This window comes from Rhipicephalus microplus, chromosome 3, assembly GCF_043290135.1.
Source record: "Rhipicephalus microplus isolate Deutch F79 chromosome 3, USDA_Rmic, whole genome shotgun sequence".
In the NCBI taxonomy this organism is placed as follows: domain Eukaryota; kingdom Metazoa; phylum Arthropoda; class Arachnida; order Ixodida; family Ixodidae; genus Rhipicephalus; species Rhipicephalus microplus.
In genome coordinates, this window is record NC_134702.1 from 173,548,961 (window position 1) to 173,574,460 (window position 25,500).

The 25,500-nt window shown below is 44.7% G+C and overlaps 2 protein-coding genes across 3 annotated transcripts in view; one reads left to right on the forward strand and one right to left on the reverse strand.

Annotated features, from left to right (window-relative positions):
* Positions 1–6,676, forward strand: part of LOC142802716 (uncharacterized) — a 78,104-nt gene extending 71,428 nt beyond the window's left edge. The window contains exon 4 of the mRNA XM_075887727.1: positions 5,620–6,676. Coding sequence (XP_075743842.1) covers positions 5,620–6,431 — 812 coding nt within the window. The 3' untranslated portion in view covers positions 6,432–6,676. The remainder of the gene's footprint in view (positions 1–5,619) is intronic.
* The window catches only part of LOC119162311 (uncharacterized), a 511,092-nt gene that overhangs the window by 220,863 nt on the left and 264,729 nt on the right, over positions 1–25,500 (reverse strand). The window lies entirely within an intron of this gene.

Sequence of the window (25,500 nt, forward strand, 5' to 3'; positions counted from 1 at the left end):
ACCAAAAACTAGATTTATTTTTTTTTCCTTTTAAAAAGTGAGGTCGAGGATTCGTACTTTGCAGTGAAGGGTTTAAATTTCACTCTTGCCTTGACTTTAGCCACCAATCAGATAACCTCCTTCTAGTTAATTCTACCCGCTTAAAGTCTATTTTGCCCTCCCTGTCCCTAAACCCAAGTGCTTTGAAAAACTCTGCACCATCATCCTGAACTATAGGGCGAAGCCCTATACAGAACATTATCAAGTGTTCGGCAGTTTCTTCTTCCTCTCCACACGCACTGCATACCAAATCTACCCGTTCGTATTTGGCCCGATATGTCTTGGTTCGCAATACTCCCGTCCTAGCCTCAAACAGGAGAGAACTACCCCGAGTATTATCATAGATCCTTTCCTTCACGATTTCCTGCTTAAAAGTTCGATAGACCTCTAGTGCGGACTTCTTAATCAAGCCAATTCTCCACATATCGGTCTCAGCTTCCTTCACCTTCTTCTAAACCAGTAATTCTTTTTGGTTTGGCCCCCTGCTCTTTTTTAGGTATTTACCTGTCAATTTTCTGGTTCGCTTCCTCCATTTTGTATCGACATTCTTCATGTACAAGTAGCTGAATACCTTCCTAGCCCAGCGCTCCTCCCCCTTTTTTCTCAATCGCTTCTCAAATTTCATCTTGCTGCTAGCTTCCCTGCCTTCAAATGATGTCCATCCCATATCACCTTGTACTCCCTGATTTTGTGTATTCCCATGAGCTCCTAAGGCAAGCCTACCTATTCCACGTTGTTTAATTTCTAATCTTGATTGAACTTCTGATCTCATGCACAAGACCGCATTGCCGAACGTCAGACCAGGAAACATGACCCCTTTCCATATTCCTCTCACAACATCATACCTATTGTAATTCCACAGTGGCCTATTTTTCATTATCCTGCATTCCTGTTACCTTTAGTCGTCACATATATTTCGTGTTCCCTTAGGTACTCAGCTCCATCGCATATCCATACGCCCAGATGTTTGTATTTATCTCTTATCTCTAGCGTGACTTCCTGTATTCTAAGCTCAAACCCCTTCGTTATCAATAAAAATCATGACTGCTGATGTTTCCTTACTGAATCTAAAATCTAACCTATCTCCCTCATTACCGCAGATGTCCATCAATCTCTGCAAATCTTCCTTGTTGTCGGCCATTAGCACTATATCATCTGCATACATTAATGCTGCTGGTGCCTGATCAATGAGTTTTCCTTGTTTGACTAAAGAGAGGTTGAAGCCAAATTCACTTCCCTCTAATTTGGCCTCTAATCCTTGTAGGTACATCATGAATAACAAGAATGACAGTGGACACCACTGCCTAAGTCCCCGTTTCACCTCTGTGGGCTTGGATACCTGTTTTTTGCACTTTATAACTACCTTGTTACTTTTATAGATATTCTTTAAAAGATTAGTGACTCCATCTTCCACACCCAGTGTGTCTAGTATTCCCCACAAGTCCTCTTGAACCACGCTATCATACGCTCCCTTGATATCCGAAAATGCTAGCCACAGGGGCCTGAGTACCTTTTCTGCTATTTCGATGCACTTAGTCAGTGAAAACAGGTTGTCTTCCAACCTCCTGTGTTTCCGAAACCCATTCTGCAGTTCCTCCAGCACCCCCTCATCCTCTATCCATGCCTGCAGTCTTTCCTCTATAATCTGCATCGCCAGCCTGTAGACCACTGATGTCACTGTTATAGGACGGTAGTTGCTTATGTCATCTTCGTCCCCCTTTCCTTTATAGATCATGCTCATCCTGCTAAGTTTCCATCCGTCAGGGACTTCACCATCAATTATTGTTCTGCTCACTGCCTCTCTCAAAGTCTGTTTAGACTTCGGACCTAATGTCTTTATCAGCATAATTGGAATGCCATCTGGGCCTGTTGATGTACTGCTAGGAACCCTTTTCTCAGCCCTTACCCACTCTCGTTGTGAAAATGGAGCCATTGCACCACTTGATTCGTACTTGTCTATTGTGGTGCATAAAGTACTTCTTTGTTGAAATTTTTCTGTCACCCTTGTTCTTATATATTCAATAGCTTCGTCCCCTTCTAGCCTAGCACCTTGGGCTGTAGTTATAAAACTCTGCTCTAGGCTCGTCTCATTTCTTAGGGAGTTTAGATGGTTCCAAAATTTCGCAGCTGCCTTTCTATCTTTTTTTATGTACTTCTGCCAGCCACTAAGCCCCCTTTCTTCTAATCTTTTCATTGATCAGAAGGGATGCATTCCTTCTACAGCTTAGAAAGGTTTCCCCATTTTCTTTCAAAATCATCTGTCGGTTCACCTCGCTGCTTAACATGTTTGTGTTCCCTAGAGGCTTCCTGAGGTTTTGCTATGGCTCTCTTAACTTCCTCATCCCACCTACTTTTGGGTTTGTGTCTTCTTTTCCGGGGTGACTTGTCACGTGTCTGAGCAAGGTCTAGCTCAAAGAGTCTAATTAGATTCGTGTATGTCCACACTGTCTTATTATCCTCCGTGATTACTTTCTCAATTTCTTTAGTGGCTATTTCAATTTGCCTTTCTGGATAAAAATTTTCCTGTAGTTGCTTATCTTGTCTCTTTTCCACTTTTGCTGCTCTTCCAAAACTTAGGTTGATACGTCTGTGATCACTACCCAGACTTCTGGAGCCACCTTCATCTATGTGCATTCCCCTGAGCTTATCATACATCCTATGTGACATCAGTACATAATCTATCGTCGACTGCAGCCTTCCTACCTCCCATGTTATTTGCCCTTCACACTTCTCTGTACTGTTGCAAATGATCAAATCAAGCCTTTCACATATATCCATGATCTTTTTGCCTGTCGGGTCAGTATACCCATCTATGTCTTCTACGTGCGCATTCATGTCTCCTAGTATAATTATCTCGCACTCTCTTCCTAACTCCTGAATGTCCTTTGATTTACACTCTACCATTGCCTGGTTTCCCTCTCTGGCCTTTGCTCCCGTTTACAAGTACACGAAACGAAGGAGTTTAATTCGCCCTGCCACTTTTCCTTTCAGCCATAAATGTTCCTTGCATTCCTGCTTGATCCTTTGACAGTCTGTACTTTTTTGAATGAATGCCCCAATACCAACCCCCTTTCTGCTGCCTTCTGTTCAATTACAATATTCCCACGCGTAGTCCGCATCGTTAGGAGGTTGTTCCATGTCCCTGAGATGTGTTTCTACAAAACTGTATACCATCGGCCTCTCCTCCCTCAGCTGTTCTTCTATGTATTTCCACTGCAGCCTGTTTTTACCACCCTGCATGTTAATATACCCTATGTCTGAATTGGCTCGTGGCTACGTCCATTTCTGCCCCAGACTCCACCTGTCCTAGATACTGGTGCCACTTTGGAATCGTATCTGTCCATACCACCTGTCAAAAAGTCTCCCTCGTTGTTTTTTCTCGTTACTAGCTATCCTGCACCCCAAATGGCCCGCTTGCCCCCCAAAAAGCTACTGCGCGTCCTGCAAGTCGCCAACCCTCCTCATGACCTAGCCGCTAATCGAAGTGAATTCTGTCTCGTTGAAAAGTACCCCACCTATGCACCTCTCTGTTTATTTCCACCACCTCAAAGCCTTCCTCTCGACTTATCCGCCATATCTCTTGGTTTGCATTGACAACCGCTCTTTGCAGGTTGCTATCACGCACCGGTACCTCAGGTATCGTGCATATCGCTACCTGTAGCTGAGGAGAAGTGGAGCGCATGTCATCGACGCCTTTCGCCAGTGTAGTTGCTAGTCCTGCTGTATCTTCATTTAAGACATCGTTTAAACCGCCTGAAATTATCACGAGGTTTCGTCTATCAGCTGTAGTTTTGAGTTTTGCGCTCGCTTGCCTCGTGACTGCTTCCAACTTGCGTCCTGGGAACGCCCCTACTTTAACCCTCTTGTCACCTCTTACCCTCTCTTTGATGGCTTCTGTGCATCAATTTAAATTCGAGTCCCCCGGCGATTATCACATGCTGTGACTTTTCAGCTTGAGCGTCCTACACTTGGGGGTTACTTGCACCTGTGACGCCGGCTGCTTTGTCCCCTCTTAGTCCCACCACTACTTCGCTGAAGCTGTTGTTGTTGTTCGTGATCACTCTAACAGCAGTCATTTGGCTGTTGCTAATGCCTGCACTCTTCCTCACCCACCTGCGTGGCCTAGTGGTCTTCGTGCTGGGCTGCTTATCCGCAAGCCCTGGTATCAATTCCCGGTTATGGTGTCCACACTTTTAATTTAGGCGAAAATTCTTGTGGCTGGTGTGCTTAAATTTAGGTGCACAATAAAGAACTCGAGGTTGTAGAAATATTTGGAGTTCTCCACTATGGCATCTCTCATAATCTTATCGTAGTCTTTGTACATACCACAAAAATTATTCACTATCATTACTATAAGTTATCACCCAATAAATACATCATCTGGATATTGCCATACGGGCATTGCAGTAGATGCTTCTTAAAACTTTTTTACCATTTTCCACCTTAAATTACAGCCTAATTCATTATGAACTCGAACTTGTGATTCTCATGTGACCATGTCTGGACTGCTACTCCAGATTTTCGAAATCAAAACGTATGCGATTTACTAGTAATATTCTTTTTTCAATGTTTGTGTATAATGCAATTTAAATTGAACAAGTAAAAAATTTTACTAGTGTTTAAATTTAAATTGTTAAGATGAAGAAATTTTGCTTGTACAACAAATCAATGATTTGGCCGAGAAGTCCAATGAAGAGCGAAAAGGGTAAGATAGAAGCTCGTGGTAAAAAATTCGTAAACACAGTGTGGGTGTTGCAGCCTTGAAAACGACAAGTCCACTTGCCATAACTTCGGCTACAGGACACACACCATGTTTACAAATGTCTCATGGTCCAGGCTTAACACTTAACAATACATCCTTTTGTTTTTACATATCTGTCCATACTAAGGAAAATAGTTATGCAGATAAAATGTGACAGTGCTGAGTAGTGGTAGTTTGATATAATACTGCATGATGTAACTAATGGTTCGTAAATGACTTTGTGTCCTCTGCTTATCATAGTGCTCTTATTGAAACTGTACAGAGTCGTTAGTGGAAAATGTGTCAACTGTGGCAGTAATATATAAACAGTTGCTGCGGTAGTGCATAAATGTGGGTTGTTTGCTTATAATTTTACACATTGCATCACATAAATACAATTCACTCATATTTTTTTATTATGCTTGATGTGTTGTGATAGGAAGTGGTAATTTCTGTGCAGTGTTTTGTGAGTACTTCTCCGCAAACAGAACTTCAGTAAGCAGATTAATGTGCTAGTTTTGATTTGTGCACATTCAGACACTTTCGACGTTTGCAATATACTTAGCAATGGAATGAGAACTAAATTGTATTCTAGTTTGTGGCACACTGTGTTCGTATGTGTTGACCATAGAATTTATCCGCAGCCAGATGGGAATTATTGTAATACATGCTGTGATGGTGCCCTATTGGCACAATAGTAGCCTTAGCGAGATGAGGTGGACATCAATATATTTTGCATGCACAGCTGCCCATGTGTATTGCCTGCTGCTGTAGTGCAGTTCCATGTAGTGTGTCACACATAATTTGCATTGCTTTGTGGGCTCTCAATGGCTTTTCAGGCTCCCTGTCCTGTGTCTCCTTGGAACGGTCTTCTTCACTGGCATCTGTACGAAGCCGACTTCATTTCTGCCAGCGGTGCACCTATGTGACCGTGGACAAATCAACTATGAACAGACACCTTCGGAAACACATGGGCGAGCCCCCCTTCCAGTGCTGCTTTTGTCCAGCTGCATTCATGTACAAGTCCAAGCTTGGGGCTCACTTGTGCACCCACACAGGAGATCGGCCCTTCCCCTGCACCCTCTGCAGTGCATCTTTTTCTATAAAAATCCGCCTCAATGAGCACATGCGCATTCACACAGGAGAGAGGCCATTTTCCTGTGCCCACTGCAATGCTTCCTTTTCCCTAAAAGGCCACCTCACTGAGCACATTCGCACTCACACAGGTGAGCGTCCATTTTCCTGTGTCCACTGCAATGCTTCATTTGTACATAAAAGCTCGCTCAAAAGACACATCCGCACACACACAGGAGAGCGTCCATTTTTCTGTGTCCACTGCAATGCTTCTTTTTTCCGGAAAAATTCTCTCATGAGGCACATTCGCAAGCACACTGGAGAGCGTCCATTTTCCTGTATCCACTGCAATGCTTCTTTTGTACATAAAGATTCCCTCATGAGGCACATCCGCAAGCACACTGGAGAGCGACCATTTTCTTGTATATGTTGCAATGCATCTTTTGTAAAGAAAGACACCCTTGCTCTACACATGCGAAAACACACAGGAGAGCGTCCATTTTCTTGCGTCCACTGCGATGCGTCCTTTGTGTGGAAAATCCAGCTTGTAAAACACATCCGCATGCACACTCGGTAGCTGCCCTATTCCTCCCTCTTCTCTGAAGCATACTTTTTGGAAGAGATCCTCATGAGACACATCTGCCTGCTCAGAAGAGTGGGTCCATTTTCCTGTGTTCACTGCAATGCATTATATTCAGTGAAATGCGAACTCATTAGAGACAGACATACTCAGGCAGGAAAGGGTCCCTTGTGTGTCAACAGCAATGTATTCTCTTTTCAATAAAAGGCCACCTCATTGGGCACATGCACATGAACAAAGAAGAGTGGCTCTTTTTTTATAGACTCCGTGCTTTGAGACTGGTGCGCCGCCAGGCAGCCATCAGAGAAGACAAACGTTGAGAGCCCGAGCAGACAAAACACTCCCCCAATGTTCGCTAGCATGTAGTTTATCTGAATGGTGAACTGCTGCATAGTCGATTGTATCAAAAGATACATGTCGTGTCCTGTGGGAAGGAAGTTTCATAGTTTCTCGACTTGTCGCTGCTTTATTTGGCAGCAAAATAAGTGGATCACGGCTGTGGAACACATAAAAAGTGTTTAGTTCCCATTCCCTCTGCCGTCTCGCATTCCGCCGATGCGTGATGTTCCTGCTGTCATAGAGCTGGTGAGAAAAGAAATACTTTAAAAAATTTTACTTCATATCAAGGCTGATGTGACGTTTTAATGGACCTTAATAATTACTTCCTTGCTGTGTATCATTCGCAGTTTTGAGGAATGCAATGTGAGGTCAATTAGTGCTTTCCTGAGTTGATGGGTGGATCAGTGAAGGGGCAAACTGAGTTACATACCATTTTACCGTAAGCACAAGTAGCCACCCAGCAGTGTATGCGCACTCGGTAGGATCAAGCTAGGATGTCAGTTAAATGGTTGGTCCTTATTAAACTGGTGGAAGGCACCATGGGGAATCGGCCATGAAATGGGCAGTGCCTTGTTATATAAATTATTTTGTTCATAAGTCTAAAGATATTTAGCAATCAATCATTTTCTAAATAACTAATTAGCTTATTTCATGAAAAAAATCGTAATGTCATTGAAGAATAATATTCACTTACATAACCCCACAATTCAAGTCGTGTCATGTGGAGTAGGAAATCACATATGGCATCGCAAACACTCCTGTGTCTAAAACCAAGTGCTGTAGCTCCATAGTAAATATCCGCCGGGAGTGATGAATCCTATCCTTCAAATTTGGTTCAATCAAAAGCCTTTTTCTTTGATTCTTAAACAGGTGAAGCGAGAGACATAATGGAGCATGCGCCGTCCTCTCTGGAATAAATCTTCTCGTGTTCTCTTTCTCGACCGCGCCTCAAGTTTAGCATGAGCTGCGCGAGCGGTGAGGTAAAACTATGGTCATGATGAGCGACAAGGATGCCGCGACAATTTCAAGCAAAGCACTTCACGAGACTCAGTGGCTGAAAATCGCCGTACATGACGCCACAACAAACGAGCGCGCCAATTTTCACGGCGAGTGGCCGTGGAGCCTTCGATATTTCTAAACGCTCCGAGTATTTCGCAAGTGCGCGGGTAGTGGGCAAGCACCAATGATAATTTAAGTTCAAAAGAATGACAGCTTGCCGTGATAGTTATGCAGCAAGCCTCATGCAGTACGCACACCTGACGCAGGCGTTTAGTTCTCATTCCTGGCGATGGGAACGAGGCGCTCACTAAAGCGGAAAACGTGGCCGCTTTCGTGCAGGTTTTTCTATTTATTTATGGTAGCATCGCGGAAGATTGTCTCCCTGCGATATCTTTAAATTCTGCTCGAAGCACGCACTAATACGCCGGCTACGGCCGCTTGTGCCACCATAGCTATCAAAGCAATCAGGCGTTGCTGTCTGCTAAGACTCCCAATGTTGCGCACCCGCAACACCACAAGTTGTGCTGCGCGCGCCTTTGAAGGTGCCCCGCACGAAGTTTATACTCATTGCTACTCACCCTTTTCACCACCTGATCGAGCATAGGCATACTCGCCACAGGTCGGGGAACTAACTTTTGAGCCGACTCACAAAAACTCAGATTGAGCCGCGAGTCTGAGTGAGTACGCCTGAGTAATATTTTGGTGAGTTTGACTCCAAGTGAGTCCGGCTGAAAAAAAATTTGTGAAGGTGAATCGGAGTGAGTTCAAGTCAGGAAAATTTTCTGACTTGGAGCGTGAGTGAGTCCAAAAAGCAAGATATATTTCTTCAGTGAGACTGAGCGAGTTCCACTGTTCTTTGTCGACCTATGGTCATACAGTATAACCTCGTTACAGCAGATCCGCTTACAACAGACATTGGGTTAATACATACTGATTGGTCGCATTGTGTCGACCTCTCTAATTGTTTTATTGGTTGAACTTCGTTTACGAGGGATTCTGGTACAACGGACATTCGAATATATTTGACTAAAATGTCACTGAGACCTGCAAGGCAGTCAGGGCTTCTTTACAGCAGACTTTTCTGCCATGTACATCCTAAATTTTGTAACTTTTCGTGTAGCATTGTGTGGCATATTTTCGGGACGGTGATAGCACCGCTGATATTGGCGTACCAATTTAAGGACGAAGCCCACCGATATCCGTCCAGTCTGACAATGATTAATTACGCCAAGCTTCGTCGCCGGAAATTGGGGTGCATCGTGCTTGTTTTTGCAAGTTGGCGCGCTGACGCGGAAAACTGCTGGCCGTTGCCACCGCTGTTCCGGGCAGTCGGTGCGTGGCGAGCACGGCTTGGGTCCGCTACCGATGCGCAAGATTTATAATTCTAGTGATTTGTGCCTTGTGACGAAACACATTACGGCTTATTCGCTTTTGACATATCCGCTAGCGCGACGGCCTTGCCTGCCAAGTTCAGGGCGTAGTTAGGCCTGGCCATGACTTTGAGCAGAAAGCGCGGCTGCGATGTATATGACTGCGGTGCCCGATGTTTCAAAGTACCACATGGTCGATTGCGAGTACAAAGATCTGTCCCGTGGTGGTCTTCATAGCAGGGTCTGAAGCGCTGATAAGCAGAATCTTCTCGCCAACGAGTCAGCGCTATCACAATCGGATTGAGACTTGCACGTGCGATGTTCGCGACGAGTACGGCGCGCGATCGTAACCTGAAGTCTGAACTTCCCCTTGCAGCTGCCTTAACAACCCGTGAATACAGAACGAGCGCAAAAATGTCACTAAGTTGTGGGCTTTTAGACAGCCGCGCGATTCACGCGCGGCTGTCCCAGGGACGTTATCCCAGGGACGTCTTCAGAACAAGCATCGCACTAGTGAGGCATACTCCATGAAGCAATACAGGAGAAGCAGTCATTAGGAATCCTCCAAATGAATTTCACACGTCTGCTTTTTGAACACGGAATACAAAATGCTTTTACGACTGGCCCAAAACGGTGGTGGGCAGTTGTGCCATCGCGAAGCTATTAATTTTTGAATAACGCCGTTTTTTTTTTTTTGCGACTTCCAGGATGATTTTTAACACCTCGGCAAGCGCAAAAAAGCTTTTTACAGCAATTCTATGTAATTTTCAGTAAACGTATTTTAAAATCGAATAGAGAAAAGGCTGCAGACACTGAAGAAGGATTTCCGAAAAGTCAACTTTGTTATGCACCACCGAGAAAATTCGACATGACTCGTGATTCTCTCCTGTTATAACAGACCCATTCAGCATTTAATAAAGGTCTATTTTAACAGTACTTGGATTTTACATACTCCTTTTACAAGGCACCAAAATTCTCTTCACTATGGACGTCTGTTATAATGAGGTTATACTGTATCTACTCATTTTTAATACTCTCAGCCTTATCTAGATTCCCTTTTTCTCACCTCTACTTACTCGCATTCCAAAGCAGCGTCATTCATATGCCATTTTAATATATATTGATTAGAGGCACGAATTACGTATGGTAAGGCTTTGACCCCCTTTCACCGCCAACTCATCCAAGGTACCTATTGATGAATATATTTTGTGTTGTTTTCTTGAATAAATGACCTTACTCCTCTTTTATGAGCACTCATAACTAGTGGCTGGATTTTTAGGCACTGGAGACTGGGTTTTCGGGCACCAAAAATAGGCGGGCAAGACACTTTAGTTCTCCGAAATTGTAAACATCGGCACAATAAACTTTGATAAAATTCGTTTTCGAAGAACCACATGTGGGAGCTGTGTGTACAAGAGGGATGCTAACAGAAATGTTTTACTTTATTATGTACAAAAGCGCTTGTGGTTTAGCACAGCCATTCAATTTCTTTTTCTCGCATTGTTAGCAGATAAGAGCCTCACATTTTACAGTCCAGCATGGTGAGATACGTATGCACCGTCGAATAAACATGTTCCTGGGTGTCTTTATTTTTGGCATGGCTGAGAATAGCAACACAGGAACAAATAGCCTGAGCGCTAAAAGGTCAGAAGAGTCTTTTTGCCTCGTAATGACTTGGTTTAACCACACAGGGTCAATTTCTCTTCTCTCTGTGAAAACATTAAAGGGCCCTTCAGCAGGTTTGAAAATTTCGAGCAGGCAAGAGGACGCATGCACTAGGCGCTCACGATCTCATCTGCCAAGAATTGCTATGCTATACGCCTCGGGAAGCTGTGAAATTTCACACTGAACGCCGCCTGACCTTCACTTCGCCGGCATGCACCCCATTATGGTGGAAGTGACGTATAAAACAAAGAATGGTCTTGCGCTTGTCAAGGTAGTATGTGGCACGGCGAGAATAATTCGAGGCGAAGTGTGTAATTAGTGCAATCTGTTGCCTTAATAGAAGTATGAAGGTTGCCAGTAATATTAAAACATGCAAACAAAATCTATGCATATTACACTTTTTAACCTTGTATCGAGCAAGATGTGAGACCAAGCTTTCTTCATTTTGTTTGGGTTGCTGTTCTCATCGTTCTCCCACCATGCCAGTGCTAGCATTCACAGCACTTCGTGCCGTTTTGGTGCATTGTTCCTTAGAGCAGTTCTAGCAGTGCGACGCTGGGTATCGTATGGATACATAATACATGCGGTATAGGTCCTTTACGTAAATTGAAAAACCGAAAATATTAGACTGATTTGACTGTCTGTAAAATTTTATCAGTGCCTGCAAGTTTTTGTGCCTTATGCTTTTGTCACATAGTTACTGTCTCTTTTATATATTTTCAGATCTGCGCAATAAACTGATTTGGAAGTAAGCGCTCCTGTCCTTCTTGTCTAAGATATCCTTCTTCTAGTTAATTCTACCCGCTTAAAGTCTATTTTACCCTCCCTGTTCCTAAACCCCAGTGCTTCGAAAAACTCTGCACCATCATCCTGAACTATAGTGTGAAGCCCTTTACAGAACATTATCAAGTGTTCGGCAGTTTCTTCTTCCTCTCCACACGCACTGCATACTGTGTCTAGCCCTTCGTATTTGGCCCGATATGTCTTGGTTCACAGTACTCCCGTCCTGGCCTCAAACAGTAGAGAACTACCCCGAGTATTATCATAGATCCTTTCTTTGGCAATTTCCTGCTTGAAAGTTCAATAGATCTCTAGTGCGGACTTCTTAATCATGCCCATTCTCCGCATGTCAGTCTCCGTTTCCTTCACTTTCTTCTTAACCGATAGTTCTTTTTGGTTTGGCCACCTGCTGTTTTCTAAGTATTTACCAGTCAACTTCGTGGTTCGCTTCCTCCATTTTGTATCGACATTCTTCATGTACATGTAACTGAAAACCTTCCTAGCCCAATGCTCCTTCCCCATTTCTCTCAATCGCTTCTCAAATTTTATCTTGCTGCTAGCTTCCCTACCCTCAAATGATGTCCATCCCATATCACCTTGTACTCCCTGATTTGGTGTATTCCCGTGAGCTCCTAAAGCAAGCCTACCTATTCCACGTTGCTTAATTTCTAATCTTGCTTGAACTTCTGATCTCATGCACAAGACTGCATTGCCGAACGTCAGCCCAGGAACCATGACCGCTTTCCATATTCCTCTCACAACATAATACCTATTGTAATTCCACAGTGCCCTATTTTTGATCACTGCTGCATTCCTGTTACCTTTAGTCGTCACGTATATTTCGCGTTCCCTCAGGTACTCAATCCCATTGCTTATCCATACGCCCAGATATTTGTATTTGTCTGTTATCTCTAGCGTGGCGTCCTGTATCCTAAGCTCACTACCTTCGTTGTCATTGAAAATCATGACTGCTGAATTTTCTTTACTGAATCTAAAATCTAACTTATCTCCCTCATTACCGCAGATGTCCATCAATCTCTGCAAATCTTCCTTGTTGTTGGCCATTAGCACTATATCATCTGCGTACATTAATGCTGGTAGTGCCTTATCAATGAGTTTTCCTTGTTTGACTAAAGAGAGGTTGAAGCCCAGTCCACTTCCCTCTAATTTTGCCTCTAATCCTTGTAGGTACATCATGAATAATAAGGGTGACAGGGGGCACCCCTGCCTAAGCCCTCGTTTTACCTCTGCAGGCTTGGATACCTGTTTTTACACTTTTTAAATACCTTGTTACCTTTATAGATACCCTTTAAAAGATTAATGACTCCGTCTTCCACACCCAGTGTGTCTAGTATTCCCCACAAGTCCTCTTGAAGCACGCTATCATATGCTCCCTTGATATCCAAAAATGCTAGCCACAGGGGCCCGAGTTCCTTTTCTGCTATTTCGATGCACTGAGTCTGTGAGAACAGATTGTCTTCCAATCTCCTGTGTTTCCGAAACCCATTCTGCAGTTCCTCCAGCACCCCCTCATCCTCTATCTATGCCTGCAGTCTTTCCACTATAATCTGCATCGCCAGCCTGTAGACCACTGATGTCACTGTTATAGGACGGTAGTTGCTTATGTCATCTTCGTCCCCCTTTCCTTTATAGATCATGCTCATCCTGCTAAGTTTCCATTCGTCAGGGACTTAACCATCGATTATTGTTCTGCTCACTGCCTCTCTCAAAGTCTGTTTAGACTTCGGACCTAATGTCTTTATCAGCATAATTGGAATGCCATCTGGGCCTTTTGATGTACTACTAGGAACCCTTTTCTCAGCCCTTTCCCACTCTCGTTGTGAAAATGAAGCCATTGCACCACTTGATTCGTACTTGTCTATTGTGGTGCATAAAGTACTTCTTTATTGAAATTTTTCTGTCACCCTCGTTCTTATATATTCAAGAGCTTTGTCCCCTTCTAGCCTAGCACCTTGGGCTGTAGTTATAAAACTCTTCTCTAGGCTTGTCTCATTTCTTAGGGAGTTTAGATGGTTTCAAAATTTCGCAGCTGCCTTTTTATCTTTTTTATGTACTTCTGCCAGCCACTGAGCTCCCTTTCTTCTAATCTTTTCATTGATCAGAAGGGATGCATCCCTTCTACAGGTTATAAGGGTTTCCCATTTTCTTTCAACATTATCTGTTGATTCACCCCGCTGCTTAGCATGTCTGTGTTCTCTAGAGGCTTCCTGATGTTTTGCTATGGCTCCCTTAACTTCCTCATCCCACCAACTTTTGGGTTTGTGTCTTCTTTTCCGGGGTGACTTGTCACGCATCTTAGCAAGCTCTAGCTCAAAGAGTCTAATTAGATTCGTGTATGTTGACACTGTGTTATTATCCTCCGTGATTACTTTCTCAATTTCTTTAGTTGCTATTTCAATTTGCCTTTCTGGATAAAAATTTTCCTGTAGTTGCCCATCTTGTCTCCTTTCCACTTTCACTGCTCTTCCAAAACTTAGCTTGATACGTTTGTGATCACTACCCAGACTTCTGGAGCCACCTTCATCTATGTGCATTCCCCTGAGCTTATCATACGTCCAATGTGACATCAGTGCATAATCTATCGTCGACTGCAGCCTTCCTACCTCCCATGTTATTTGCCCTTCACACTTCTCTGCACTGTTGCTAATGATCAAATCAAGCCTTTCACACATATCCATGATCATTTTGCCTGTCAGGTCGGTATACCGATCTATATCTTCTATGTGCGCATTCATGTCTCCTAGTATAATTATCTCGCACTCTCCTCCTATCTCCAGAATGTCCTTTGATATACACTCTACCATTGCCTGGTTTTCCTCTCTGGCCTTTGCTCCCGTCCACAAGTACACGAAACCAAGGAGTGTCATTTGACGGCGAATCGTACTTTGGGTTTCGTTTAATGCTGGTTACGGTTTTGTTTTGAAAGAAAGAACGAACCCTTTTGAACTTAATGACTAGATTCGAAATGGTAAGCCTAAAAAAAATAAGGTTGTGAAGTGCAAACGGTGAACATTTGCTAGTATTTGTTTCGTAAGAGAACAGCTCCAAGCCACACGAACATGCACGGAGCCAAGAAGCAAAAGCATGCCACAAGTACAAATATTAGACAAATGTGTGTACTACCCAGCATTCCCATGCTCGCTGAAGCGCCGTGTGTTGCAGCTCCCATAGACACTAGCGCCAGAGTTCCCTCTAGTGTATATTAACTCTATGGCGCAACCCATCTAGGGGGGAGGGGAAGCTTGGGCTATATAGTTGGTTTGACATGACAATAGTTATAGCGCGAGAGCAGAATGACGACACAGAGACCGTGTCCTTCTTGTATCTGTGTCGTCGTTCTTTTCTCGCCGTATTATTGTATGAACCTCTATGGTTCTCGTCGCGGAAAGAACCTTTCCTTCCTCCGTGGTTCTCGCGCTATAACTATAGTGCCTAGAGTAAGTATATTCTAGGCACTGTACTATAATTATCGCCACTTAGAGGGATAGGCCTTGAATGGGACGGTGTCCTGCTTTTCCACTTAATTTACTTCTTGAAAGGAAGGGTTGAATTATACAGTTTCATACAATAATTGTATGAAGCTCTATGAGTTGAATAAAGGTGTTGGGTTTCTATTTATCTAACTCTAACCGGCAGGCTAATTGATTGCGATGCATTTACTAGAGGGCATAATTAAGCAAGGACCGAGAATTTATTGGTGATACAATTAACTTCGAAAGAACAGGTTTACAAAAATAATTCAATTGTAGATCAATGGCACGCCCAGAAAACACATCGGTAGCGGCGGCGCGCCGATCAGTTGGCGGCGCAGGCGACGTTTTGACGCACATTGTGTCTTGTGGTTCACACGTTCGGATGGCGCATAGCGGGTCGTGAAACTACAGAAGTATAAACAGTGGCGGTGTTTGTCGTTGCTTGCCGTGCTTCTACCCTCACGGTGCCAGTGCAGTGCAGCTCAGTTGAAGGTGCCATGAGAACTCTATGAGAAAACATGCAACCGATACAAACGGAAAAATTTTGCGTTTTGTCGTCAAGATGGCAGCGCCCACGAAACTCCAATCAGGGTAGTTTGTTAACGCTGAGCTGCTGAAAAGAAGTCGCGTCAGAATGCTCGCACCGTCACTGTGTGCTGGTTTTCCTCGTAAGTTGCCCTTCTTATCCTAGACTCTCGTCCACCCTACGTGTATAGTTCACGCTTCGAAGAGCTGCTACTGGATGAAGAACCTACCCTAAGAAGCACATGCAAGCGAACTGATGTGCCGCATCACAACCTCCAACGGGAATAAGAATGAGCTGTTCAGTGGATCGTGACGGTGAAAACAAGGAACCACTTCCTTGTCTTCGAGAACCACTGTTCTCTGCTCGAAGCAGTTTCATGATAGTAACTACGATCGGTGTTTATCGGTAATGCGTGTGATGGGAAGTCCGATAAAGTCTGCTCAATTAAGGGCTGCCGAGGCGCCATCGATCTTCGTTAATAAACAGGATGCATCGAAGGCACCGACAGCACATTTGTTGAAGAGGCCAAAAGATCAGGTAAGATTTTGAATGTTGAAGCTTTGTGGGTGACCTGTGTTCTTTAAAAAAAGAAAAAGCGAGAGAATCCTAATTAAAAAAAAGGTTCAAGGCAGAAAAACATGATCTCCCTAATGCTATTCACCGCGTACTTACACGAAGTTTTCAGGGCCCTAGATTGGCAAAAGTTATGGGTATGAGTTAATGGAGAGTATACATATGTAACCTGCGATTCACTGATGACATTTCATCGATAGTTACTCAGGGGACGAATTGCCGCTCATGATTACTTTATTGGACAAGAAAAGCAGAAGAGTTGGTCTGAACACTAGGGAGCGTAACAGTATTATGCAACAATCACGGCAGAGAAGAGCACTTTGCAACGAGTAGAGTGGCGAGACTCTGGAAGTTGTAAAGCAATACTAGGAGAATAAGAATGGGTTGTAGCGCGTTCGTCAAGCATTCTCAAGTCATGAATGTAACTTTGCCCTATTTTTTAACAGGAAGATATAAAATAGCTGCATCGTTCCTGTACTTACCCACCGAGCAGAAAGCTTGAAGCTTACAAGAGGGCTCACTTTAAATTGTGGATGCACCGAGCAGTGCATAAAGAAAGGGGGGGGGAATAGTAATTTTAACAGACAGGAAAAGTATTGAGACTTCCTCGCTAACCAGGAGACTGCAGAAGGCACTGCGTGGCTGCAGTCCACAATAGCTGCTGCACACAGGCCTTTGTTCTTGTAGCACTTGATTTCCACACATGCCTTAGTGATGGTGTCATTGGTGACTGCATGATGGTGTTAGAGCGTTATACACAAAGTGTCCTTAAAACCTATGCATGTCCTTGTCTCCCAAGCCTCGCAGGTTAACTCAATTGTGCGAGTGGCATGTGTTGCACTGTCACAAGAACAGCGAGCATGCACGAGGCATTGCAGACATTATCATAGAGGTCCCCTGCTTTAATTCTCTTTTGTACTCGTTCACTCTTTAGGTTATGCAGGCAGCTCTCCATGCACGAACGGGCAGCTATGAGCTGTGCTCCAAATATTTGTGAGGCGATGTCATTGTGTGAAACGGCTTCATCAGAGAAGCTGTACTACGCACGACACGAAATTTACCGCACACACATGCTGGAAGGAAAGTTCAGAGATTAATTTTCTTGGCAAACCAAAGTTGCTTCGATTGTCTCTTTCTAGTCACCTTTGTCCTGATGCTTTAGTAGTCACCTTTTCTACAGAGTATTTATCGAAATTGGCATAGGACATGACGTCTGATGAACACAATTCACAGGTCATGACATGACTAACGTGAAAAATCACAATACTCAAGAGATAAGACGTTACATCAGAAAGCATTGTGAGCTATTTCTGGACATCATACAAAGTCAGGACCTCGTTTCCTGTTGGCAAATCTTTCTTAGCCTTACATGTTTTGCTGCGTTCTCTTTCCCATGATCATTTCTTATTTTTTTCGATAGCTGGTAGAATACCTCTGCTACTGTCCAAGTGTTCTTGAGAAACTTTTAACTAAAAGTTCTACCTTCCCAAATTTGTGTAGAGCTCGATAACTGTTGTGGGCTCAGGTGCTTTCATGATTGGCCTCTTTTACGCGTGTGTAAGATGAATGTCTTATTCAGTGACCTTGCGACCGAAATGTGTCACATATTTGCGAAAAAAGTCAGAGAATGGGCACTTATTCAAGTTGAGCGTTAGATTTTCTCAATCTGTGCCAGATGTATTCCGATGCTTGCTGGCAATCACCGATGTCAGACTTTCATAGTCTGGTCAATCACATTGTTGATGTATCGTTTGTGTCGACTGCTGTGCAGCACCTTATTTGTCATCGCCTGAAATATAGATGCGATGACTGGTGCTTGCAGTAAGCACTGGAGACTGCTGCTTACTATAAACAATGGTCACTACTATGGTGCAAGTAGGAGTGGTTGACATGTCAAAAATAGGCTTAGTGCACTACGCAATTTTCTTCCCGCTCAGACCGCCTACAAGTTTTCTCATCATAGAGGTGGGTAACACTATGTGCTCAGCAAATGGGTATTGTTGTTTTGTCCGCCCCAGAAAAAACTCTGAAAAGAAAATGACTTTCTGAAAAACGGAGGAGTTACACGCAACGAGGAAACCTCACAAGTTATAATGGAGGAAAAAGGCGCAGCAATGGACGAAGAGGTATCAGCCCTTACCCCCGTTGAACGTAAGCCAGAGAACGCTCCGATTAAAAGCAAGGAAAAGAAACCAAAAGCAGTGGCGGCGCCACCAGAAAGACAGGAGGAATTAGCAAACACCATGGAAGCCAAAATGGAACAAATTGAAAGAAAATTGCAAACTAAGCTAGAACAACAAGAAGTGAGATTTGAGGCAAACATAGAGGCCAAAATCGAGGAGCTAGGCAAGACGATATTGCAGAAAGTGCAGCAAATGGTGGCTGATTTTGGCGCCAAGCTAGCAATCTGGGGCCCGGTTAAGACTTCTTTCAAACTGTACACTAGGACCTCGGTGCCCACTGAGGGATCAGAGAGCCTGTAAGGCCGCCATGGACTGACAAAATAGCTACACGATTTGGCAATGGAATTGTCGAGGATATAATCGAAAACGATACATTGTGCAACAACATCTTAAAGACACCAGCACATCGGATGTTATAATGGTGCAAGAAACGCACGGGCTGGCCAAATTGCCGGGATAGAAGTCATTCGGCAGTGCTGATGGGGAGACAAAGGAATTAGCGATGTTGATTAAGCGAAATCACGCGATGGTGCAACATGACACGGAAATCAAGCAATAAATCACATTCTCCTCAAACTCATACCACACGGAAAACAGAGGAAAGTCTTTTTGCATTGAATATATACAGCAGTCCTAAATGCAGAAAGCACATATTCCGCACGCTGTTTCGAAAAACCCTCGCTATAACGGGCAACCGGACGCTGGTAATTGGAGGAGATTTCAACACACCACACGGTGCATAGCGATACAGGATCGATACCCAGAAAGGCAGGAACTTGTGGTTGGACGCACAGGAGGAGGGCCTGACGCTCGTAACCGATCCAGGCATTCCTACAAGAACAGGTACTAGCGTTTGCGCGTATGTCACGCCAGATTTCACGTTCACCAAAAACATACTGGACACGCAATGGACCAATACGCAACATGACTTGGGAAGCGATCATTTTATACTTGAAATAACGGTGAGGGCAGGGCCGCAGAAGGCAAATGGCAGACAACTTAAATTTGTCGATTGGGACAAGTTCCGGAACATCAGAGAGGAGCCCGACGAAATGATACAGAGTATTGAGGAATGGACCGAAAAGTTAGCACGAGACGTGGAGGCCGCTACGCAAATGGTGCCACCGGAGGCGCAGCTAGAGTATGTAGACAATAAGCTTTTCTACATGTGGGAAACTAAGGAAGGTTTACAACGGAGGTGGAAAAACCAAAGGCACAACCGGACACTTCTTAGAAGGATAGCTAAATTGAACAGGGATATAGAGCAATACGCCCAGCGGCTGTGCAGACAACAGTGGGAAAAAAAGTGCAATGACATGGACAACCAGATAGGAATGGCGAAAACGTGGAACATCCTTAGACATTTGTTAAACCTGGACGGAAACAAGTTGGCAGAAAGGCACAATATTAATCGGTTAATACAAAAATATCAAGGTACAGAGCTGCATTTCCTGAATGAAATCAAGAAAACATACATCTCTCAAGCTCTTCCCGTTACACACCCTGATTACACAGGGCTGGCAAATGATGATTTAGACAAGGACATCGGGGAGGAAAAAGTGAGGGCCGTCTTGCAAAATCTCAATACTAGATCAGCAGCTGGACCAGATGGCATAACTAACAAAACGCTATGCAATTTGATGATTTGATTGATTTGTGGGGTTTAACGTCCCAAAACCACCATTTGATTATGAGAGACGCCGTAGTGGAGGGCTCCGGAAATTTCGACCACCTGGGGTTCTTTAACGTGCACCCAAATCTGAGTACACGGGCCTACAACATTTCCGCCTCCATCGGAAATGCAGCCGCCGCAGCCGGGACCTGCGGGTCAGCAGCCGAGTACCTTAGCCACTAGACCACCGCGGCGGGGGCTATGCAATTTGGATGACGAGTCCATAACTAAGTTAACTGAATTCATTAACAAATCATGGAAGGCAGGAGAGATTCCGCAACAATGGCAAAGATCGTGTTAATACCCAAGCCAGGCAGTCGACGGCAGATTGCGGACTTGAGACCCATATCTCTCACATATTGCGTGGGGAAACTCATGGAGTACGTGATTCTGGAGAGGATAACTACCTATCTCTAGGACCGGGATGCGCTTCCACCCACAATAATAGGGTTCAGGAGGAACCTCTCAACGCAAGACGCAATGCTACAGTTAAAACATCAGATTATAGATAATCCGGGAACAGCGACAAAGGCCATTCTAGTGTTAGACCTCAAGAAGGCCTTTGATAATGTATCCCATGCAAAGGTGCCAAAAAGGGTAAACGATCTAGATCTGGGACAATGGACGTACAATTACGTGCGTAATTTCCTGACGGGAAGGAAGGCAAAGACCCTGATAGAGGACCTAGTTTCGGAGGAAATTGAGATGGGCAGTGCAGGTACGCCGCAAGGCTTGGTATTATCGCCTAAGTTATTCAATCTAGCTCTTATTGGACTGCCAACCAAACTCCGAGCAATTGAAGGACTGAATCATACTATATATGCAGACATCACCCTATGGGTGAGAAGTGGTAGTGATGGTGAAATAGAGGAAACGCTTCAAACAGCAGTCGAAACGGTCAAGCGGTATCTGGAAGGTACTGGGCTAGCCTGCTTTGCGGGAAAATCGGAGCTGTTGCTGTACAGACCTGCTCGTAGAGGTCGCAAACCAGGCAACCGCCTGCAAGATCTCGCTCATAGAGAAGAAATACAGTTAAGAAGAGCCGATGGAAAAACCATACCCATAGTCGACAGGAACAGGGTACTGGGTCTGCTCATCGAAGCCAAGGGCAACAATGGAGAAATCCTCAGTTGACTGGATGCAACTGTAGCCCAAATAATGAGACTCATAAAAGGGATAGCTACTAAGCACAGTGGCATGACGGAGGAAAACACGATAGGGTTGATACAGGCATTCGTGATAAGCAGAATAGTATATGTAGCGCCGTACTTAAAATGGCAAGTCGCGGAAAAGATCAAGCTAGACTGCCTCATTCGAAAAATATTCAAACTAGCTTTATGGCTACTGAATAGCAAAAGCACCGACAAACTGTTACAGCTAGGCCTGCACAATACTATAGATGAGCTTATTGAGGCGCAGCGTACGGCGCAATATGAATGTCTCTCTAAGACGTGAGCAGGAAGACATATTCTAGAGCGTCTATACATAACGTATCACTTGCAACACGGCGTCAAGCTGGAAATCCCAAAAGAGAACAGGGAAACAATGATGATACCACCCTTGCCAAAAAACATGCACCCCGAACACAATAAGGCTAGACGAGAGACAAGAGCAAAACAAATACAAAAAAAGTTCGGTAATGACAAGGACGCAGTTTTCGTAGACGCTGCTCGATACAAGCACAAACGGGGGTTTACTGCAGCCATAATCGATAGCAACAAACGCTGTACGACATGCGCGACGATACGCACAAGTACCGAGACAGCAGAAGAGGTAGCCATAGCGCTTGCTGTAGCTCAGACAAACGCAACCGTGATAGTCAGTGACTCTCAAACGGCAGTGAGAAACTTTGCCAACGGTCGCATCTCCCCGGAGGCACTACGTATTCTACAAGGAGGGTGTCGAACAAGCCCCAGAAATACATATATTATATGGACACCTGCTCATGCTATCGCGCGGGGGACAGCAACAACGGGGCTGTACATGACGCAGCTCGAGGACTCACCGACCGAGCTGCCCTCTCAAGTGCCGCCCCAGCCTGCTCCGGTGATTACGGCGTGGCAGACAAGTGGGAGTGGGAAGACGGAATGAACAGATACAATGAAATTTGTCTTTTGTCTAGGCAATAATATTCAGTTTGTGCATCTCTTGGGAACTGTATTCGAGAGCTGGGACTCGTTATATTTTGGGTTAAGTGGTCTGAAGCTTTCGCCATTAAATGTTCGCGTCAAACGGACTTGTCCTGCGGGAAGTGTTCTGAGGCGCCTCCTCGGACCTCCCCAATCGAACCTGCACGTTGTGCGGAACAATAAAAAAAACGAAGTGGTCGCAAATCAGGATTCTAACACCTGCAACAAACTATACAAGCTTCGAGCAGTACTACTTAAGATTTACCTTAACAATGAAACCACAGGTTTAACACAAGGCAAGATTTATTGGAAACACAAAAGACCCAGGCAAATAGTTAAGAAATACCGCACGCAAAGCTCGCGGGCGCTGCGGCCGTAGTGTTAGTGTTCGTCACTCAACTGGAGCCAGCAAATGGAGCAACATCAACCTTGGGCTGATGGCCATCTAACACGGAATAGTCCGCGTTCGACTTGTGACGAAATAAAGTTTTACCATCCATCTCACTCTTAAGCCTGTGAAAGGCGCAATGCATCTTGGTGGTTTTCAGCTGCTCGTGCTGCCGTCGCCAGCAGTGAACACAAAACTCATCGACTCCGAGGTGCTTACAGAGGCGGCCCTGTTGCCATTGTTTATTGCATGGTTAATAACTTTCGTGTCATTATCATAGTGTAACTACAGAATGGACACAACGTACAATTCGCAATGCCCATGGCCTATAAGTGGTGCGCCGTGCAATCCAAGATGGCTGTGGAAGGATGATCAACCCGTGAACTCGCATAATAAAAGATAAAACGCAAGGATGTACTCCCCGGGCCGCTTTCACCGGATGAACTCCTGATCATCAAATGAATGTATATCGAACCAAAGTACTTTCTCAACCAATAGGAGCTGCGGAATATTCGCTGCCTCATTTCTCGCTGCAGTGCAAAGGGTGGTGGTGTCAGCTGATCGACCATGTATCAACGATGCTTTGCATAATCCTGTTCGTGCTACAGAAAACTGCACGAACCAGAATCCACGTACTAATTGAACAGCACTTCGAGATCATTTGTGTTGAGCCTGTCTGGCGGATTTGTTGCACTAGTAGGTCACTAGGGAATAGTACGTCGTCGCAGCTGTACAGGATTGCAAACATATTACGCCGTCATTGCTTGCACTGTAAGCATCATGTAGCTGATTCTTCAACGGAACACAAGCACTTGACTTCCCATTAAGTAGCAGTTGTCTCACAGCCATGATCAGACTCTAGCAGTGCGCAATTCCCTGAACTTGCATGTTGCAGGTTTCATCAGTGCAATCGAAACAAGGATATCAAAACGAATACACGCGTACGCTTTCCGCAATGTCAAAATTGCAAAAATTTGTCAGACAACAATATCGTTCAGAGGACACCAGTGAAGTGCAGAAGAAGTTAGCGTTGACTGTAGTCGTAACTGCATATTTTATTGCTCTAACCATTTCGCTACACTGGTCAAGTTCGAGCGCATTGGCGGCATGCGGCATTTTGAAATACTCCCTGTAATTGGGCTACATGCAATACACAAAAATATGGATTCTTTTTATTTTGAGCTGCCTAAAGGATATTATACAATAAATATAAACAAAGTGACTTACAAGCGTGAAAACATTAACGCACGATGGGACAGGACGTGCAACGCGCTGTTCGTGAGCTAGCAGCTGATCGTTCATCGTTGCTGTCACTCTCAGCGTGCTGACAACCTCCCAAGTCCAAAGAAAAATTCTCGACGTAAAGAGGTTTTCTTTTAACATCACTGCTGAAAGTAATCTGAAAAATTATCCTCCCAAACGACTTCGATAGCACCAACAACGCGCCGTGCACTATGCACAATACCCACACGGCGTCCCTCACCACGTTTATCTGGGGGTGTGGAGATCATTTCGATCCAATACCCGGCAAGAAAGGAATCGCTTGCAGTGCGCTGCCATCTATCAACGACCGTTAAAAATTGGCAGCGCGACGTAGGCCAAGGTGCAAAGCGCTAATCGCGACCCTGCGCTACTTTCCGCGCACAATAAATTTTATGGGATTCATGCACTACGAAAGCACTCACGAATGCTATACGCATGTTAAACAAGGCAAGTTTTAACTTAAATGGTCAGACAGTAACATTTAACGACCCAAAGTTACTGCATAAAATCTTGGAAGCTGATATATGTACTGTGCGGGCTATAATCGAAAGCGCGACTTGCCACGTATTTTCACGAAAACTTCGCGTCTCTCAAGATTGAAGCAGATTTAGCGTGTCACAGACGGTCCGTAATATTCACTGATGTTCGAAACATACAATGGTTTGTGTTGGTTTCTTGTTAACGTGTTAACACTGCGGCTTGCACTGCCGAACAAGGCAGCATTGGGAGTGTCTGCCTACTGATCATCCTTGAGAGGACGCTCCTGAACTCCGCTAGGCGGCATGGCAGTTTATGAACATTGCGAATACACACAGCACCGTGTACTTGCCACTTTGGCTCGGCTTAAATTAGGCTGAGGCTCATGCCATGACCTCTGAAATAGGTGGCCCGTGCCGTCATTTCAAAGGTCGTGCTTGTGCGTTAATAGTACGCGTCATGCTTAAGAGATGGCACGAGGCTATTGTGCGCTATTTGCCGTCACTTTCGTACGCCATAGCACTTGCGGCTGCTGCGCATCGCGTGTGTTGTGTGTCGCTACAGCATCGTAGCGTAGTGGCGTAAGTTCAGCAGCCTCGCTAATGTTACAACGGCACCATAGCGCCCCATAGAAAACAAAGTAAGTGAATTCTCGATGCCAAGTTCAAGCTGTGCGCTGTTGAATTTGCCTAAGAACCCGGAACTCGTGCTGCAGGGAGTGAATTTAATGTCTCCGAAAAAATGATCCGGGACTGGCGCTAAGCCCACAGCATCCTCCGGACAATGAAATTGACAAAGAGGGCCAACCGCAACAAGAAGGCACGCTGGCCGGACCTCGAGCGTAGCCTGTGAACGTGGGTGCTGCAACAGCGAGCCGGGGGGAGAGGCTTGTCAATGGTGCAGCTACGCCTTAAGGGGAAGGCTTTGGCAGCGGAGACTAACACTGGGGGGTTCAATGGTGGTCCGTCATGGTGTTTATGCTTTATGTGGCGGAATCAGTTTCTCATGAGAGACTGCACTTCAGTGTGTCAGAAGCTTCCTCATGAGTTTCAGGCGCAGCTGGAGCGCTTAAGCTCATTCGTGTGGGAGGAGGTAGCGAAGCACAACATCAGCGCAAGCCACATCGTCAACATGGATAAAGTGCCGTTGACCTTCGACATCCCGCTTGGGAGAAGCATCACTGAGAAAGGTCAAAAAACTGTCATGGT